Here is a 20859-nt window from a genome sequence, read left to right as displayed (position 1 = left end):
CCCAAGTATTGTTGTAGCAATTGAAATAGAAAAATCCACCTGCTTTGCCAAGTCTGGATAATTGGAACCTTACCAACTAATGCCAAAGTTGGCCCAACTATTTTAGGATACGAAAACTTAGGTGCATGGAGATCAAATGTTAGATGGGTTTCTTCAAGAATTGTTATAAATCGGTTGAGGATATTGACGAAGCTGCAAGATTAGGTAACTTCAACATGGCTCACGCTATTGCATAAACAATATAGCATATTTAATTTTTATTTTTATTTTTCAGAATAAATCAAACCTTCTTTAAGTTGGAAATAAAAACACAAATTACAAAGAGAGAGAGAGAGAGACCTTATAATGCGAAGGAAAAATAGAACGGGCACAACAACTAAATTTAGGACCAACCAAACAAAGCACGTATTATGCCCAATATGCTACCTCCGACCAGAGCCTTTAGCAAACTTAGCTTCCCTTTTGTGTACGGCGGGTACCTGACCGCTGCATCAGCAACAAAGCTTCGATAAACAACCGCCTTCTTGTGGCTGAAAGCCTCGAAAGAAAATTTCCCATGATAAGCACCCATTCCACTCTCCCCAACACCTCCAAACGGAAGTGTAACAACCGCAAGCTGCAGCACCAAAAAGCATCATGTGTCAAGATCTTGAAAATAGATTTACTAGGATATAAGGATTTATAGATCGAATTTGTGTGTTGCCGGTTACTAAGTACTAATCATGTACCGATTTTGTACATGGCAATATCTTGCTACAAGCAACCTGTATTAATTTTAAGGATGGAACACATTCAAAGTTCGAACTAATGAAACATCAAACTTTTTTGCCATTCTACTATTTGGCAGCCCCCATGTGTCACTTTGCCCTGATTAGCAGAAAATCGAATTCATGTGTGAAATAAAAAAGTGCACGTGTACAAGGTTTGTGCAAGAGATTGAAGAAAGAATATCACATGTATGGTAGTGTCGTTGACGACCACACCCCCTGCGGAAATGGTCATCACAAACTGCTTCTTAAGCTTCTCATTGCTGGTAAATAAATATGCAGCGAGGGGCTTTGGTCCTGAGTTGATGATATCATAGCTCTCTTCTACTTTTTCAACCTGTTCCGAAAAACAAATAAGAATTTGTAATTGAATGGTACTTTCTCATAGATAAGCGTTAGAATGTATTAGAAACAAAATCATTCTATTTGCTAAACAATCTCCAAGTTCTACATGACTATAATGAACAAGCACGTCCTTCTATGCTGCATTTCTGAAATTTTTTAGGCATGAACTTATTATAATGGACCCGAGTCTATTGATTCTTACAGTGATAATTGGAAGCAATGGGCCAAATATTTCCTCAGTCATGATCAACGAATCTCGCGGGACATCTAGTAAGATGGTGGGGGCAATCTTCCTGCGTTGGAAGGAAAGACATTGCTCACTATTGACGCTGATATAGAATAATGGCAAACAAGACAATAAGCATGTAACAACTGAACTTACAAGTCTGTTTCGTTCCTTTCACCCCCATGAACAACCTTTCCAGAAACCTTCTCTTCATCCAAGAGCTTCATCAGGCGAGCAAAGTGGTTGGAGTTAACGATGCGAGATAAATCTTTGGATTCTAATGGATTCTTCCCATAAAACTTCTCCAACACCTCTTTCAGGGAATCCACCTGAAGAATTAAAATTGGACGAAATGAATTAAATGGAAAGCCAATTTAGACCTGCAGTGGCATAAATAATATCAGGAACCTTACCAACTTGGGAGCAAAATCTTTTGTTGTTATGATGTAGTCGGGAGAAATGCAAGCTTGCCCATTATTGCAGCCCCACTTGCCTGCAATTATCCTCCGAGTCGCAACCTTGACATAGAAAGTTACTGCATGAGTTGCAAACTTGAAATGACAAAAGCACGTATAGCATAATACTTGGCATCATGGAAGATTTCAAATTTTGAATACCTTTAAATTAACGTCTGAATCAACGACAACTGGAGATTTTCCTCCAAGCTCCAAAAGAACAGGTGTGAGGTGTTTTGCAGCAGCCTCCATCACAATGCGACCCACTCTCCCATTTCCTACAAATTCAAGATATTATCTGTCTGAAGTTCAAGTTTACATACCTTGCAAAAATTTCAAGATCATACAGGATGAGAAGAAAATGAGTGGAAAGTTCGAGAGAACCTGTGTAACATATTTTGTCCCACTTTTGTTGCAACAGCGCAGCTGTTTCAGCAACAGCCCCCTCAACAACTCTTACACAAGAGGTATCCATGTATTCTTTTAATAATTTAGCAAGCAATGCGGATGAGGCTGGAGAAACTTCTGACGGTTTAAGGACAACAGCATTACCAGCTGCAATAGCTCCAATAACTGGATCTATGGACAAATCTAATAAACCAGAGATTACACAATCAGTATTTTGTGAAGACAGAAAAATCATGAGTTGAATGTAATTTCTAGAGATTCAATGCGAAAACAAAAGAGAGTACTACAGAATTTCGACATACAGAAAGGATAGTTCCATGCTGAAATGATTAATATGACGCCTAATGGCTCAGACACTATCTCAGCTGATGAAGGGAAAGTGGTCATTGAAGTTTTAGCCTGCAATAGAACGCAAATACTGAATTGAATTTGAAAAAGTACATGTAAAGATTGTATTGCAGAGTTCTATTCAGCAGCGAATTTCTGACAACACGTACCTTCTCCGGTACCATCCAACCCTTTAGTGACTTAAGTGTAGCTTTGCAAGAGTTTTTCAACATAGCTATCTGTGCGGTAAACATGGGAAACAAATTTAGAAGGGAGCAAAAAAAGAATACACACCATATATAAAGTAAGATACAAATTACAAAGAAGTACAGGATATGGATTATTTGAGACCATTCACATAAAGCACTCTACCAGTTGAGTTCAATTGTTAAGGGTCCTCATAGAAAACTCAAAACGATTGATCTTGCACCTAGCCATCATCTTAAACATGTAAGGAATAGGATTATAACTGAAAGACACAGGAACCAGTAGGGGGCTAACAATCTTTTTGTGTCGTTTAATGTAGGAAAAGGGTTATTTATGTCGGGAAATTACGAAGCTTAAACTTTCAGTAAGAAACTAATTCTTGAAGGGAACCAAACGACAACCTCCAACATTATGATCCAAAAGAGTGAGCATGGTAAGTTGTTGATTTACATCGTAAACTATGGCCCTCTAGAAGTTTTTTCTACAATTATTATCCTACAAAATGCAATTTTATCATACTTGTGACATGAGAATTCAGTCAAAGAATGTTCCTCACCAACTCAAAAGAACAATTACTGCCCACGATATCCAGATAATAAGAAATTAACGAGATCTTTTCACAACTCAAATCAAAACTCAAACCTTTAACTACAATGTTTTCTCTCACAAAAATTCAAATTCAACTTTTTTGTTACAGCGTTTTTTCTCACATAAATTCACTTTTCAACTCAAATTCTCTAACTCAGATTGTAAAAAGAGCAGCCCCTAAGCTCCTGCAAAAGTGACTTGGACCACCTTTCTTTCTGTGGCAATAAATTTGCAGTTCTAAGCAATTCACATCAGCACAAGCCCCATAAAAGTCGCATGCTATGGACAGATAAGGTCACCCACATCATGAAAGGTTTAATGCCCTTGTTACAGTCACATATTAAAACTCTATTGTTTGAAAAGGCCAAGTAGTTTCCATAATAAATGCCCTTTCCCCAATTACATATGAAAAAGTTTGTTGGGTAGCATATAAATGAACCCAAGTTTCAGACTCAAATATGCCGCCAAAAAGTGACACTCCTCAAAGTGAACCCATCCAAGAACAGCCATAAAATCAGAAAACCGTGAGAAATCATATAAATTAAATGAAACTCAGAAATTCTCTGAGCATAACAAACAACGGGAAGCTGACACGAACACAAAGAAGTGGTTCGTGCCTTGCCATCAAAACCCCCACATGGCCTATATATCAATAAATTCTGGGTTCTTATCACCCCAATCAATCAAAAGTTGTGTAATAAACAAATTCATCCAGAGCATTTAATAGCCAAACGTACGAGACTAGTTTTTCCCAAACAGAACAAAATCACATTTCATATCATTGTATCAAAAGGTCAAAGAGAATTGGGCTATTCACTCTCGATATTAATACCGAACAAAACCACTTCATACAACTCACGCTGAATAAATGATTAAAATTACCCAATTCCTTCTGGGTATTTATGAGCCGTCATGTCGAATTTTCTGATGTCAATTATTAAAAGAAAAAAGCGCAAAATATTTAATCATTAAGAAAAAAGAAGACGACCAAGGGATTGTGGGACCTCGTGATTCTCTCCATTCGTAGCTCCGAGTCTTACCGGACTCAAAGCTCTCTCTCACTTCCTTCACCACCCCCCGCCGCCATATTCGCACGACGATTTCAGCCGAACGACGGATTGAGGTTTCGCGGTTACGTAAAGAGAAAAGGTTTTGAAGTGAACTGAAATTAAGCTTCTACCACGCGACGTGGATGCGCGCGAAGTCAGGCGAAATTAATTGGATCCAGTTTGCGGGATTCCTGCGACGTGGGAAGTCACTGATAAATGACAAAAGCAGATCCCAAAACAAACTCCAGTTTTCATTCTTTACGACTGAGAAGATTGGGAATTTAAAAAAAAAAAAAAAGTGTTGAAAAAAAAAACCACAATTTTTTTATGATATTTTTTTTTCAATAATGGCCCTACTACGCAGGTGACGCACAGGCAAAATTGAACCGGAATTTTTTCTATGAACTTTTTTTTTTTTTTTGGTTTGTTTGTTTGCCTTTTCTTTTCTTGATTCTGTGTAAATCATAGTGAACAACAAAATTATTAACTAGAAAGAAAAATGTAAAAAGCGGAGAGAGAGAGAGAGACAGACCTCTTGGATGTAGGACTCCATCTCGGGCTTGGAGAGATCAGAACGAAGGGCCAGGATCATGTCTTGTTCGTGATTATCAAGGATTTTCAAGATGGTCTTCAACTGCGAAGTTCTCCACTCGTAACTCCGAGTCTTACCAGAAGCAAAGCTTTCTCGGAGCTCTCCCGCAATCTTCGGTGCGTCTTTTGCATCGAACGCGTTTGCTTCCTCGCTTCCCATCTGGAAAATATGCCCAATTCACTTGACCCAAGTTCTGAACAAGATAGATAGATAGCAAAAGGGGCTAAAAAGATATGGAATATAAAGGGACTGTGTCAGAGAGGGAGGAGGTTGAAGATATATATCTATATATATATATATATCGAAAATAAGATGGATGTATTTTAATTTGTGTTGTTATTGGTGTGTGCGTATGCATACGATTCTCTTATATAGGACAAACGTATAAACAAAGTACGGTGACGATAGACGCGAGGTGCCCTGTTTGTCTCTTGGTTTGGCTGCTTATTTGTTTGGTTGATTACTTGGATCGCCTAGTTAGTAATTTTACATGCATCTTTTTATTTAAGAAAGGGGGAAGAAAAAAAAGGGAAAAGGGTGAGTTTTTTTTTTTTAATAAAAAAAGAAAAAAAAAGACTTTCACCCGTCAGAATTAATTTCTAACCGTTAAATTTAATTAAAATTATATTAATTTAAAAAAATATACAAATTTAAGGTTGAGAAGTAATAAATTACTGGATAGTTTATTTTTTTTAGTCTTTAATTCTCAACCGAGGAATTTGAACTATAAAATTTTACATATATATTATTTTTGTTGCTAGAATTTAAACTATACATATTAGATGTAGAGGCAACGTAAAAATATACCTTGAAAAAATTATTAAATTTACTTTTAAAGTGCTTTTACGTCTTGTTATTGATTAATACTCTTTTAATTATTATAGTTATTTAACTAAAAAAATATCAATCAAGAGTAAGTGATAAAAATTCAGACATTAAATTTTAAAAGGTATTTGTCTCCATTTTCTAAATACCTCCTACCTCTTATCATATTTATCTTTTAAATGTTTATATTTTTTCAAATATAATTTATTGATCTCAACATATTTCTTTTGTTACATTTATATTTTGTTATTTGATAATTTCTTAGTAAAAAAATGTAATATTATGACCTGTCAAACAAAATTTAGATGACAGTTACAATTTTTTAAAGAATTCCTTTTTTATTGGCATATTTTATCCACCTATTTTTGAAAATTAATACAAATACGTTAAATTTACTATTTTTAACGTGTGTATGTATATATACTTTTATTATATATTATTTTATGCTAAGTATATTTTTAAATTTTTTTACTAATAATGTATATTATTTTTATTTAAAAATTGAATTATACCCAGTTTTGGATATTTATTCGCGCTATTTAATAAATTTAGAAGGCTGAGAGTTTTTTTTTCCATTAAAAAAATAATTAGAGCACGTAGTCGTTGTGAATCACGGAAACTCGTTTAGTCGCAAATTTTAAAGTTTTTGTCGTTGTCTTTTGGCCTTTCAGATAGCAAGATAGCTTTTCGTTTCATCTAATCTTATGCTTTATGTTTATTAAATTTTAGATTGTAACGGCTAAATAATATTCAATAGCTTATTGAAATCTCTTTTTTTTTTTTTTTTAAAAGGTAATTTTTCTTTCTCACTCTCTTTTTTTGTTAGGGTTTTTTTTTTTCTTTTTCTTTTTAGTGTATGTACGTCGTCTCAATAAGGGAGTTTGAAGGGTTGAAATCTGAAGCCGCATTTAGGCTAGTTTTCAGAATTCTAACCCCATGAGAAGGTATCCGTTTAGTTCGCTGATTTAAATTTTTAATTCGAGTTAATATGTGACTTTACGTGAGAGCTTTTTATTGTAACAAAAAAATTAAATGTGACTGTTTTTATAAACTTTTTATTGTAATAAAATTCAAATCGGTAAAATAAATAAGACCGCAGTTGATTTACCCAACTAATTTTAAGTCCTCATGATTGATAATGCGATTCAGATTGGTGGGAATCATAAACGAACACATGTCTATAGATTGTTTTTCTTTACACATGTACATAGATTAGGTTACCTAGTCGGTTGACTAATTTTGCATAGCGAATTAAAATATGATTTGTAAGAGATAGAGAGAGATTAGAGATATTATATATTTGTTCTCCAAAGCTCAATTGATTGCATAAATCTCTATATTCGCACGCTTCAAGAAGTTTCTTTGTTCATTTATGAATTATTTAATTTGTATTATACACAGTAATCGTAATGAATTGATCCACAATATTAGGCAATTAGGCCACTTGCAGAGGCACTGATTAAGATAATCAAACAATAAGCTTATTGCATTTTTTTTTTTCTTTTGCCCGAATATTAAAAGCTTATTGGAATTTCTCCCGAATATTAAACTTACTGCTTCAAGCAAGCTTGCCGAGATTTGCCAAACCGGTACAACAAACTGTAGGAAATTCCATGCCACACGTTTCGTTATTTTATAGGCAGTACACAAATTGTGGATGCCTGAATAAAAATATTTAAAATAATAATCCCTGCATAAATTCAATGATAAATCCACACTAATTTTGTTTTAAAATTTATAGAGTTTAAATCATTATCTTTGATTTTTTTTTAATTTTTTTTTTTTTTTAAAAAAAAAAAAAAAAAAAAAAAAGAACACCACCGTCACTCTCAATCATTGAACTTATAAGTATTCCAGGATCAATTAGGAACGATCACATTTGACTAAATGTCATAAATGAACAATACACGAATATGGATATTTATCAAATTCTACACGTGAAATGATGTAAATGACTGATGTTGTGGGAGGGTTAGTCAAGAATGCGACTAAAGATGGCTAATGGCTGCGAAAGATTTGTAATTTCAGACGTAACTTAGGGTGAATTCAGAATTATTATTTTAAATCGTTGTTCAAAATCAGTGTTTATTTATAGTGATTCTGAATCAGTATTTGGTTTGGATGATTCTGAATCATGATTCGAAATCTGATGTGATATTTTAAACTAGCTCAAATTATGATTATATAACCACCCCCCTCTTGATTCAAGGTAATTCAAACCCCTGATTCTGAATCATGATTTCAGAATTATGATTTGAACACAAAATCACAAAATCATAATTTTGATTTCAAAATCATAATTAGAATCACTATTGTTGTGTGGGAAAATGTGGATGACGCGCGGAAGAACAACGGTGTGACACGTGGCCTTGCTTTTCCTCAAAAGGCAACAACCTTCGACGCTGGGGACTCCCTTTCAATCTGCTGCAAAGGAAGCCCAACTTAGGACGCCGACTCCTCATGACGACAACAGGTCGTACCGTCGACCTTACGATGAAAATCCTTCGAGAGAAAATCAATTGCCAAGAAAGACTAGGCTGAGCAAACAGAGACGGCGAGAGGAATGCCCTAAAAGGGAAAAGCCTGACATTGCAAGTTGCGTGCAGAAATGGGGGATGTGTGCAGTGCAAGCATTAATTACAAACCCTTAAACCGCCCTACGGGGGACAGAAAATGATTACAGGTACGCACAGAGCAGTAATAGGAGACTAATTGGCTGAGTGAACAGTTCACAAAGTGATTAGTGGACTACGGTCTTGGCCTAAAAAGGCAGACTACTTGAGTGCTTCTGCCTACAAAGGAGACCCACCCGATGAAGGAAGCTCGGCTATAAAAGGGGCAAAGCCCCATACAGGAAGGAGGTTGGCTTCCTGAGAGAGAAAAAACAAGAGAATAACAATTGATGTAAATTGTAACAATCTCAAAAGGAATATAAAACTACAGTGGATGTAGCTCTTCATTAACAAAGTGAATCACTATAAATTTCGTGTGTTCTTCTACTTCAAGCATTCTTTCTCGTATTGCTCACCATTCTAAAAATACAACAAATACTTCATTGCATAAATTAAGTATACAATCAATATCAAGCCGGTAATCTAACGGAATACCTAGAGGTGACCGGACCTATTTTTATTGACGAGATTTCACCGTCAATAACTATGATTTGAATGCTCATACCAAACGAATCCTTAATGCATTATTCGTGCCAAGTTTTAAAGCCCAGCATGCATCCTGTGAAAGGCCTAAAGCGCCAACATTGAGGTCGGCCGTGCTCTTTTCAATTAACTTCTTTAATGTTGTGTCATTTTCTTAACATTTTGTAAGCTCCTCACCAGGAGGGCATTTCTCTAAATTTTCCCTTTTTAGAGGTTATTCCAATTATCTTAATAAAGATTTAAATCTCTTATTTTATAAATGTTGTTTCATAATAACTAATTTAATCATCTCATACTCAACATCCTTGAACTGCCAAATACTGATACCTTCTGTAGAAGGTCAAGAAGGTGAACCGGCTCTATCTTTTCGAGCATACCAATCATTTGATGATAATCTCGTTTGCGGTAATAATTGAACGCATTATTCGTGGCGCAAATGTCGTTCTCATGGACGAATTGGATAATGCTAGCCTTGTAGCGGAAGGACGGCTTTTCTACTCCCATATTGAAGAAATTCCTATTTCCACACATATCAATCACGCCCATCAACGGTGTAAGGACTTTAAAGGGGATTTGGTTTTCAAACAAAAACAAATCCTGCTGGATGAAGTCTGCTTGAGTGCTATTGATATTGAGAGGACGTTTGGTTAGAGAATTTAAATCATGATTTGAATCATGATTCATGATTCGTTACAGTATTTTTTTTTATAAAAAATACACATAAATTAAAAATGATTATAATCTCATAATTTCAATCTTCTCCGAAACATAACTTGGTATAAACTGTAGTACTGCTACACCTATCCAAGAACAACAACCTCGCTAGGGAATCGTCATTATAATATTGCGGAATTACCCCCTCAATGAAGCACGTCTTTAGATCCCGGATGTTTTTCTTCATTTCGTTTTTCTTTAAAAAAAAAAAATAATTAATAAAAAAAAAAAACCTTGTCACGCTTTTTTAGAAAATAAAAAGAAAAAGTTTTTCTCAAGAAAACAAATTCCTGAACTCCAGTTTGTTGCAATGATTGGTTAAGGACAAACACGAAACAATAAACACCAAAAAAAAAAAAAAAAAACTCAAAAAATTCACTATCATGGAATGCGAGTTAGATAAGCTCAAAGTATTGCCTTAACAAAATGATCGCCACTAAAAAAATCAATGGTGATAATTTTACAGGAAGCACTTGACAAAGACACTGATCTAATCTTATGTGACTCTTCAACACACATGTTTTCTTTGGGTTTTTTTTTTTTTTTTCCCACGCGGAACCTCCATTAAGATTTTCAAATAATAATTAAGATTTATTGAGAAAAAACTTGATGTAGAAAACTTTAAGCCCAAAAAAAAAAAAAAGTATGTGCAATATCTATAACAGCAATAGTTAATTCTTAAAGTGCTATTAACTAATAAGATATAGAAATACCATGTATTCCAAATGGCTTTTGTCAATAATTTCCCAACCATTTGAAAATTACCATGCAAATTCAAATTGACAACCAGCTAAAAACTCATCATATTTAGCAGTTAGCACAACATTGGTCGGCCTCGTCCATAATTCACAGTTCATGGAAATCATTGATAAAAAATCAAAGAAAAAATTAACGAACTCACTCTTTAAATGTATTATTTTAAGATTTTTACACCTTATTTTTAATTAATATTTTTTTAACTAATATAATTTTTTAATTAAAAAGTATTAATTAAGAGTAAGATCCATCTTAAGGGGCACTGCATACTTCTCTCCTTTTTCCATAATTTGAATCCCTTGAATCATCCAGTTGGTGGGCTTTCGACAACGGCCTTTGGGGCCGAATGGTTCACCCCATGGAGCACTTTAATGTTGAGGCCCGTGGGCCTACTAAACATCAGCCCGCATAATATTGGGGAATGTCGTAAAAAAAAAAAAATTTGTAATGCTTATATTTTAACGACTTATTAAAACCATGTGAGATCATCATTTTCTTTTATGATGAAAGGTAAAGTTCTGAAAAATTATAAGTGTCCCTAATAAATTAAGGGCTTGTTCAGTTGTATTTTTAAGTTACGGTGATTTAAGTGTACATCTTAAGTTAAATTTGAGTTATAATTTAAATTGAAATTGTAACTTTAGTTTGTATTTGGTTGTGTACATTTGAGTTATGCTTTGAGATTATAATCTTTTTAAGTTTGTGTTAAGATGGATCAAAATTTGAGTTTTTATTTAGATAGTATTTTAATAAAAATTCAATGATGATGGAAAATTTTAATAGGGTATGTGAGTGAGTTTTTATTCATCTTTTTATTGTAAATGCATAAATAAAAGAATCATCTCAATCGGAATTAAAACAAAAAAGTTATAACGTTTTTAAGAATAAAAAAAATATTGTTAATTAACTTGAGTTTAAGTTTAAGAACTTGAGTTGAAAGGGAAACTTGAACTCATATTTTAATCCCAAACTCAAATTCAAATTCAAATTCAAACTCAAATTTTACAAAATAACGTGAACTTAAATAAAAGTATAACTTGAATTTAAATGTTCAAACGAACGAGTCCTAAGAAACTCATAACTATATCCTCACTCAATAAAAGAGAGTTATATACATAATGAGTGAATTTTAACTGTATATCTATTTTTTGTCTTTATTTTAACTGTAGACCTATTTTTTGTCTTTAATATTGTGCCTCTACTGAAAAAGATTTATAGTTCCGTCATTGATTAATAGGTCTTATAGATATATATAAATTTTTAATTTGTTGACAATATGTAATAACGATGACTACCGCGATGATATAAGTACACATTATCAATTGAAACAAAAGGTTTTTATGTTTATTTTTATTTGCCATCTTCACAAATAGATTACGGTTCTGTTCAGAAATAGTCACATTTAATTTTTTTTATTATAGTAAAAAATTTTCATAAATAGTTACATTTAATTTTTTTATTACAGTAAAAAACTCTCACATAAAATCACATATCAACTCAAATTAACGAAAAACCTGTTTAGTTAGCTGATTCGAGTTTTTAATTCGAGTTAAGATGTGATATACCCCGTTCATTTTACCGATTCGAGTTTTGCTATAGTAAAAAGCTCTCAGAAACAGTCACATCTAACTTTTTTACTATAGTAAAATGCTCTCACATAAAATCACATCACAACTCAAATTGTAAACTCGAATCAGCGAACTAAACAGGCCTAGTGCTTTTTACTATAGTAAAAAAATTAAATGTAACTATTTCTAAGAATTTTTTACTGTAACAAAATTTAAATTTTAAACTCGAATCAACAGGAATAAACGGGTCCTATGCTTATTTGATTTGGGTCCTACGCTTATTTGATTTACCGTCTGCTCGCTGCATTACACGTCATTGCCTACGACAATTATGCTTGGGGGTAAAGAAACGAGGGAAGACTTCCATGTGAACACCCTAGAGAGTGGAGATTCTTGTTTCAAGCTGCCTTTTTTGAATTTTGGAGATTTTGACTTGAAGAAACACTTTTTTTTTTTTTAAATGCTAAATTCAATGTATCTATATATTTCAATATCACCCTTTTCAGTTTTCACTTCCGACGATTAGTGTAGGGCCCGTTTATTTTGCTGATTCGAATTTATAATTTGAGTTAAGATGTGATTTTGTATGAGAACTTTTTATTGTAGCAAAAAAGTTAGATATAACTGTTTCTGAGAGTTTTTTACTGTAATAAAATTTGAATTCTAAACTCAAATCGACGAAATAAACGAGACTGTACTGTATCTTCAATCTTTCAACTCATTTTTGAAAAGGGGGGTTTAAAATTCAATGCACCAGAATTGCATTTTACGTTAAAAATAACCGTTCTATACTTTTGTAAAATTTAAGTACTAATATTTTCACTGATATCAATATATTTGTCTTTACTAACGATTTGTGGAGAGTGTTGATTGATACTCTTTCTCTTAAAATTTTTATGATAGAAACCGTTCATGAACTTCATGTTCACTGTTAATAGGTATTGCTGTTTTAAGTGTTTGATTAGCTTTTTAAAGACTCATCTATAAATTGAAATAGTTATGTATTGTATAACTTAAATTTTAAGGGCTTGTTCTTTTAGAGTTTAACTTGAGTATAATTTTTGAGTTGAATTTGAGTTATAATTTGAGTTAAACTTGTAATATGAGTTTGTGTTTAATTGTGTACATTTGAGCTATGGTTTGAGTTAAAAAAATTTTAGAGTTTGTGTTCGAGTAAGTCAAAACTTAAATTTGTATTTAGATAGTATTTTAATAAAAACTCAATGCTAATAAAAAATTTTAATAAGGTATATGGGTCGGGTTTTATTCGTCTTTTCGTTGTCAACAGATAGAAAAAAATCATCTCAATCAGAATTAAAAAGAAAAAGTTATATAACAGTTTTAAGAATAGAAAAAAATATTGTTCATTAATTTAAATTCGAGTTTCTAAACTCGAGTTTAAACTTAAAAGAACATAAACTCGAATAAAATTATAACTCGAGTTGTCTTTTTTTGAGTTTTTTACTCAAAAAAGAGTGTCTACTCATATTTCAAATCAAACTATAGAAAAGTTAATAAACGGTTAAACACAACTATTCTAACTAGAAAAATGATAATTCTAAAGATACAAATTTCCGACAAAAAAAAAATGTTCAAAAAATCTGTAAAAATATAAAATGAAATTTGTGATATATTTAAATGAGAGGAGGGATTAGATTAACTGAAGAAGAGAAATTAAACGCGCGTTTTAGCGTAAGAATTTATACCATAATTTAAATATTAATTTATGACTCATTATAATATTTTTTTTATAAAAAAATACACGTAAATATAAATTAATTTTAAATCATAATTTTAATTTTAAAATTAAACGTCCTTAAAAAAACCGATAAAAGAGGGCGTGTGTCTGGGCTCCGCCACCGACAACTGGCGGGTTGCCATTTGGCATTGGCGCTTTTTTTGGACATTTTTCTCCAAAATCCGAAACCGAAACTAAAGGAGAGGCAGACAAAATACAACACAATATCTCTATATGGCAGACCCTTTCTCTCTCACTGCAACATTCTCACTCTCCCATTCGTCCTTTTCTTGCTCTCTTCTCCCTCCCATGGCTACTTCCGCCGCCGCCGCCGCCTCTTCCCGCCTCCTCCCCTCCGCCGCCAGGGCCACCGCCACCACACTCTCTCTCTCCTCCCGCTCTTCTTCCTCTTCTCGTTCCTTCTCTCTCAAAGGCCTCGGATCCTCTCCTCTCGTCTCTGGCCTTTTTCTCAATCAGGTAGGAATCGGAATCGCTTTACATTGTACTTGTTATATGCGGAATTTGGCGTTTTGTGACGGAATGTTTGTTTGATTTTTCCATTGCAGAAGAGATCGTTGGCTTACGTCTCGAGTCGAGGGTTCAGTGCGGCTTCTGCTCCGAAATGCGCCGCTTCCGATACGGAGCAGCTGAAGAGTGCCAGAGAAGACATCAAGCAGCTTCTCAAGAACACCTTCTGCCATCCTATTTTGGTATATCCATACCTTACACGCGTTCTTTTTTATTTTTTGTTTAATTTTTTCTTTGATCGGTGATATAATTGCTAGTTGTTACTGAATTATTTTTCCTTAATTTTACTTCTGTGATTAAGCGCATGGAACTTTGTTCGGAGTATCTTTGTTTCTGTTCCGCCATTTGATTTCTCTACACACTGTATTGTGCGTCTTTCCTTAAATTTGTAATGCATAAATTTCATTTCCGCTATTGATTGTTTAGAATAGACGCCCTAATTTTCGCTACTGAGAGCAAAGAACACACACACGATTAATCGTGATATGTCCAGCTATGTCCACTTTTTAGTACTTCTATAATAATTCGCTGTAATGACGAAGACAATCACGAAAGAAAATCATGTACTTCTTGGCCTTATTGTGTTTTCTCTAATATATTTTTTAACCCTGCAAACAGCGCCTCCTTCAATGTAAAGAAAACCAAGACAACCAAAATTACGAGTGTAATAACCTAAAGTACCATTAGTAAAATTTTGAAAGATTGGAAGTAGTGAGAATCTCAGGTTGATAAAGTGATCAAACGCCAATGCAAGTTGTATGGGGATCTTTGTACGGATTTTAATTAGTTTATATGAATTTTGATTGCTATTTTTCTTTTCTGGATTTGCATTTTAGTTATAAATAGAGACAGCAAGATTAACATGTTTTCGATTGTCTCGTATTTAACACATTCTGTACAACAGGTTCGCTTGGGATGGCATGATGCTGGTACTTACAACAAGAACATTGAGGAGTGGCCACAAAGAGGTGGAGCTAATGGAAGTTTGAGGTTTGAGATTGAGCTCAAGCATGGAGCCAATGCGGGTAATGGCTGGACTTTGTACAGTGCCATTTTAAAGCTCTGTTGACAATTATTTTAATAAGCTATGTTATCTCAGGTCTTGTGAATGCCTTGAAACTTCTTCAGCCTATCAAAGACAAGTATTCTGGTGTCACATATGCAGACTTGTTCCAGTTGGCCAGTGCTACTGCAATTGAGGTTCTTTCTGCTCGTTTTTACTAAAATTACTCCATGCAACATCCAAATCAATAAAACTTTCTGCTCACCGAGTTCTTTTGAAACTTCAGGAAGCTGGGGGGCCAAAACTCCCCATGAAGTATGGAAGAGTGGATGTGTCAGGACCTGAGCAGTGCCCAGAAGAAGGGAGACTTCCCTGTAAGTGAACAAATATAACTTCATAACTGATGCTGTTTGTATCAGCCTCATTGCCTCCTGTTTCTTTTTTGAAAAATTTATCTGATTTTTCAGCTGCTGGTCCTCCATCTCCTGCCGATCATCTACGAGAAGTTTTCTACAGAATGGGGTTAAATGACGAGGTGAACTTTCAGTTCTGTAGACTATTTGTCTGCAAGTGATTCCAACAGGCTTGTGATATCTGTTTTTCTGCAGGAAATCGTCGCATTATCTGGTGCACACACTCTGGGGAGGTCCAGACCGGATCGAAGTGGTTGGGGCAAGCCTGAGACAAAGTATACGGTATTGAAGAATCTTACATTCATTAGTGCTGATAATTGATTTGCTATGGTAACCTTTGTTGTATATTTTCCATAATATGTTATTATTTTAGATTTTGAGATAAGACCTTTTTACCAAATGACGAGCATTACACATGGGCATCTGTTAGATCTCCGGTACGAAAGGGAACTAGAGTCCTAACAGCATCCTTTTGGTTAATCTTTCTTCGTCTTAAACTGTGCTCTCCCTTGTTTAGATTAATATTTACTTTTCGATGTTGCCTTGTTTATTCCTTAGTTTCGAGATAAAATTACCGCCTAGAATACATAATAAAATATTCAGATTCTTGTCTTGCAAATACAAAATTTTGGTTTCAATACAATGTCATATAATCCAGATCAGGAATGATATATCATTGTCATTAGTTCTATCAAATATAAATTTCCATCTTCCATGTTTTATTGTATTTACCTTTATTGATCTATTTTGTAGAGGATTTCTTGCATATAGCCAGATCTGCTCGTTTCATTACTTTTTCAATATTTTAGAACGGTTCTGTTCCTTAAATAATCACCTTAAGAACTATGCCATTATGTATAAGACAGTACAGTGTACGCGTGTTATATTATGGTATATTATAGAATCTGTAGTGAAAAATCAGGGACTGTCTACAAAAGGCTATACAGAAATGCTTAAGCAATTATAAGAACATTTTTTTTTTTAAAGAAGTTAACTAGAATCAATTGTATGACAGAAAGATGGGCCAGGAGCACCTGGAGGAGAGTCCTGGACGGTGCAATGGTTGAAGTTTGATAATTCCTACTTCAAGGTCTGAAATTTATGTCTTCATTTGGACTTGGAGCATGTGTGTGCATGACTATGGCAAATAAGCGAAAAAGAGAGACGATTTAGGGGATCCTCTTCCTGAATGTTTTTTCTCTGTACAGGATATCAAAGAGAGGAAAGATGAAGATCTACTGGTTTTGCCAACTGATGCTGTTCTTTTTGATGACCCGTCTTTCAGAGTAAACTAAAACGACTTCTAGAGAATAACATTCTCTCTCTAGTTCTGACAGTTTCTTAAACAAATGACTACTTTATTTTCAGGTATATGCTGAAAAATATGCAGAAGATCAGGAAGCATTCTTCAAGGATTATGCTGAAGCCCATGCCAAACTAAGCAATCTTGGAGCTAAATTTGATCCTCCGGAGGTTTGTTAGCCTTGAATGTGGCTGATTGCTATTTGATTTGAATGCTACTGAATGATCTAGTTTTAATGATGAAGCCTGCCTGGTATCTTAGTCCATGCTCTCCTATCTTCTTTGTATCTTTATTTTCCCCGGGGGGGGGGGGGGGTACAAAAAAACTGGGTTTTTTCACCTAGTTTCATCAGGCGTTCCTTAAGCCAGCTTAATTTACATATCTAGAGGTTATTCTAGCATGTGCTTTCGGTTTCCTAAAGATCACAAGTAAGACAATTAAGTACCGACTAAGTCGTGTGTCCTTTGTTGTGGTTCTCTAACAATTATCTTCATGTTTGAGCTTTGGCGGTAATCCAGTTTTGTAGTTCGCTTACCTGCTTTGTTTCCCAGTATCATAGGATAGGGACACAAAATGAGCTTTACAACAAGGTGTTTTCGTTTCTCTGCCTTTTTTCCCTTATTTATGATGGTACAGAGAGTACGCCTAAAAACCTTTTAATGTGTTTCCTGATCAGGGTATTGTAATTGATGATGGGGCTGCAAAACCTGCACCGGAGAAGTTTGTGGCAGCTAAGTACTCATCGGGGAAGGTTGTAACGACTAACAACTTATATCTCATTATTCTTCTAATCAATTTTTATCAAGAATTTGTTTCATCTTTTTCCATAAAATACTGTTGGAAATTTTGTGCGTTCAAATTGTTCATTGTTAGTGCCTTTTATGGTTTGATGCAGGATTAAAAACAAATGTCGTGTTTTCTTGTGCCGTGTCTTTAAATAATACAAGATGAAGCTTTTTACAAATCGTGTGAACTCACAACTAATACTTGGAACTTGGAAGTCTTAAGTGAAGGAGAGTGGAATAAAATTCAATAGTTTACCTATTTGAATTGCAGAGAGAGCTGTCTGATGGTATGAAGCAGAAGATTCGTGCAGAATATGAAGCCATAGGGGGAAGCCCAGATAAGCCTCTACAGTCCAACTATTTTCTAAATATCATGATTGTGATTGCTGTTTTGGCATTTTTGACATGGCTATTTGGAAACTAGATCTTGAGATGCTGTCATGATATTACATTGTTAGTTGGAACTTCAATTCAATGGAGGCATTCCCCATTTGTGAATGGTCGGTCTTTTGTGTCTGGAATTCTTAATATGATATTGAAGCTAACAACCTTAGGTTTGTGATTGGTTAAAAATCTCAGTCCAGGGATCTGGAACTGACATTAGATCTTTTACAAGCACTGATTCAGTTTTTGTTTATAGTTTTATTAGACTTCCTCAGTTATCACGAACTCCTGTCTCTCATTTTCACGTGTGGTACTACAATAGCCCGGCCTGGATTTTGCCCCTATAAACTGGAGTCTGGGCCTGCTCCAGTGACATGCTTCGATACCTTTCTCACACTTACTGAGAATACTACGGGCCAATTTAGCTTTGTTATTCAATGATCAATCCCTACTCTCACGACCTATATTAGACGCTTTATTAGAATACCGAATCGTTCACTTGAAAGATACATTTTCCCCTCTGCAATACTCATCATGAGTGACTAAGGTCCTGTTTAGTTCGCTGATTCGAGTTTTTAATTCGAGTTGAGATGTAATTTTATGTGAGAGTTTTATACTGTAGTAAAAAAGTTAGATGTGACTGTTTCTGAGAGTTTTTTACTGTACTAAAACTCGAATTCTAATATCGAATCGGTGAAATGAATGGGGTTTAAATTAATCTCAAATAAAAATGGGTTTGAGAAGGTGGGGTCAGGGCATCATCCAGTTTTTGGTATTTAACCTACCCTCTCATAAGTACAAAACAGTTTAAGCCAGCAATCTTGGTAATATTCAACTTCGACTTCGACATCTGCCATAATTTACACATAATAAAATTTTTAACTCCTACAAGTACACATTACTTCACTTAAATTCTAGCACAAGGAAAAAAAAAAAAAAACCCTGTGCCCCATTGCCCTTTGAATTTTTCAAGCATTTCCATTTGGTTTACGTCAGCGATCGCTCGTGTAATGCAAATCAGTGTAGATGAGAACGATATATCAGCTTAGGGGTCAAATGCTAAGATAGGCTGCTAAGATAGGCTGTAAAATTAAATTATTTGAATACATGTACGCATAAGTTGTTTATAAGAATTCTAGCGTCGGCATAGAGGAGCTACTGCAGAGCATATCATGGAAGATAGTAATCGAAAAGAGGGCAGAACGAAACATGGGAGACAGTTGATAGAAAAAAAATTGCTGAATCTGAGATTGAGAACTTGGCATTTGGCAAATTCTTTCAAAGTGCTCACGAAAACAATAAGAAAAATGGAGAAAAATAAGCGTCAGTTGAGGGTAAAGAGTTGATCTTTAACAGGCTTCAAATTAAACATGGTTTAGAGCTACACAGAGTCATGTGTCCAAAAATGTTATTTTGGGTCTTCTTTTGCATATGTGGTGTATCTGCAGAAATAGTAAAAAATAGACTAATATGAAAAGTTTAAGAAAGTATATAGATCAATTTTTAGTTATAAAAATTAATAGGTCATAACTTGTCAAGTTAACCAGATAAATTATGGACAAACTTATTAAGTTATTGTTCATAACTAGACAAGTTATGGATAAAAATCATAAATTATGAACAATAACTTGTCAAGTTATAGTTCATAACCAGACAAATTATTGACGAAAATAGTAATTTGATCTATTTATTAACTTATATAAACTATTGACTTATTAATTTTAATTCATTTCAAGTCTGAGCCTATTTCTGTGCTGCCTTCTTATAGGGTATAGTTGTATTTTCTGTTCCAAGTCCTTGGCCCATTTATCTTCCCCCTTGTCTTGGATTTGACCATATTGAGGAAAACTTTGTCGGCATTCATCATCACTAAGGCTGCACTGCACCTTGCATTTCGACCTTTTTATGGTTTTGATCGGTTAAGCTTTGTGTAAGTGTTGGGACGTGCAAAAGGGTGCTTCCTTGTTGACTTGACAAATTTACCGGAGGCATTTGAGACAAGGGGAAAAGGTGTTGTTATCAACTTTCTCTTTTCCTCTTTACCTCAAGAGAGAGAGAGAGAGAGAGAGAGAGAGAGAGAGAGAGAGAGAGAGAGAGAGAGAGAGAGAGAGAGAGAGAGAGAGAGAGAGAGAGAGAGAGAGAGAGAGAGAGAGAGAGAGAGAGAGAGAGAGAGAGAGAGAGAGAGAGAGAGGAGTTTGTACTTTTGGGTGAATCCATTATCTTCTTCAGTCTTTTCAGATAACGCTATGAGAAAGGTACTAACCCTTTGTTACCTTTGTCGGACTTATTCCATTGTCTAAGCATCCGTTACTCTCATTATCACAATATATGTCCAACCTCATGTATAAGATAGGAGAATTTTTAGGATTACGAACACCCCCCCATCCTACCCATCTGATGAGGTTATTAACCGTATGATCTGAATCACGCGGTATATATCAAATAGTATAGGATGCTCCCACCATTAGATATCGCGAGAGGACTCTTTAACCAATACCGTTACACCTACTTCATAGACCCTTTTTGATTTAATTCATTTTGTTGTAGTTTATTGGGTAGGACACGGTAGAATTCTCTCATGATCGCCTAATTTTTCATACATTTGGTAGTGTTAAAAAAGTTGTTATTTAGGGTGCGTTTCGAACTCGTTCTAAAATGATTTTATTTTTTGTATGAAAATAAAAATGAAAACGTTTTCAGTCTCAAATATAAATCATTTTTAA

At 34.4% G+C, this 20859-nt stretch overlaps 2 protein-coding genes across 3 annotated transcripts; one reads left to right on the top strand and one right to left on the bottom strand.

Annotated features, from left to right (window-relative positions):
• Window positions 1-233: 233 nt before the first annotated feature.
• On the bottom strand, window positions 234-5222 carry LOC21396538 (aldehyde dehydrogenase family 3 member H1). The gene is made up of 10 exons (XM_024164946.1): window positions 4905-5222; window positions 2699-2767; window positions 2504-2600; window positions 2178-2384; window positions 1956-2071; window positions 1752-1856; window positions 1495-1667; window positions 1315-1405; window positions 955-1104; window positions 234-616 (listed from the first exon to the last, which is right to left on the bottom strand). Exons 1-10 carry the CDS (start codon window positions 5121-5123, stop codon window positions 383-385), a joined length of 1461 nt encoding a protein of 486 aa, XP_024020714.1. The 5' UTR covers window positions 5124-5222; the 3' UTR covers window positions 234-382.
• Window positions 5223-13903: 8681 nt separating this feature from the next.
• On the top strand, window positions 13904-18325 carry LOC21396537 (probable L-ascorbate peroxidase 6, chloroplastic/mitochondrial). Of its 2 annotated transcripts, none has more exons than XM_010097105.2 (12): window positions 13904-14197; window positions 14287-14430; window positions 15153-15273; window positions 15348-15448; window positions 15538-15625; window positions 15719-15786; window positions 15860-15946; window positions 16680-16754; window positions 16873-16950; window positions 17033-17137; window positions 17644-17718; window positions 18024-18325. In XM_010097105.2, the coding sequence occupies exons 1-12, from the start codon at window positions 13955-13957 to the stop codon at window positions 18174-18176; spliced, it is 1338 nt and encodes a 445-aa protein (XP_010095407.2). In that variant the 5' UTR covers window positions 13904-13954; the 3' UTR covers window positions 18177-18325. The 2 variants fall into 2 exon arrangements, with proteins under 2 accessions (XP_010095407.2, XP_024020707.1); XM_024164939.1 differs by having other exon boundaries at window positions 13905-14197; window positions 17863-18037.
• Window positions 18326-20859: the final 2534 nt, after the last annotated feature.

This window comes from Morus notabilis, unplaced genomic scaffold (genome assembly GCF_000414095.1).
Source record: "Morus notabilis unplaced genomic scaffold, ASM41409v2 Scaffold1379, whole genome shotgun sequence".
Lineage (NCBI taxonomy): Eukaryota > Viridiplantae > Streptophyta > Magnoliopsida > Rosales > Moraceae > Morus > Morus notabilis.
Note: the sequence above shows the minus strand (reverse complement) of the source record. Positions and strands in the feature narration are given on the sequence as shown.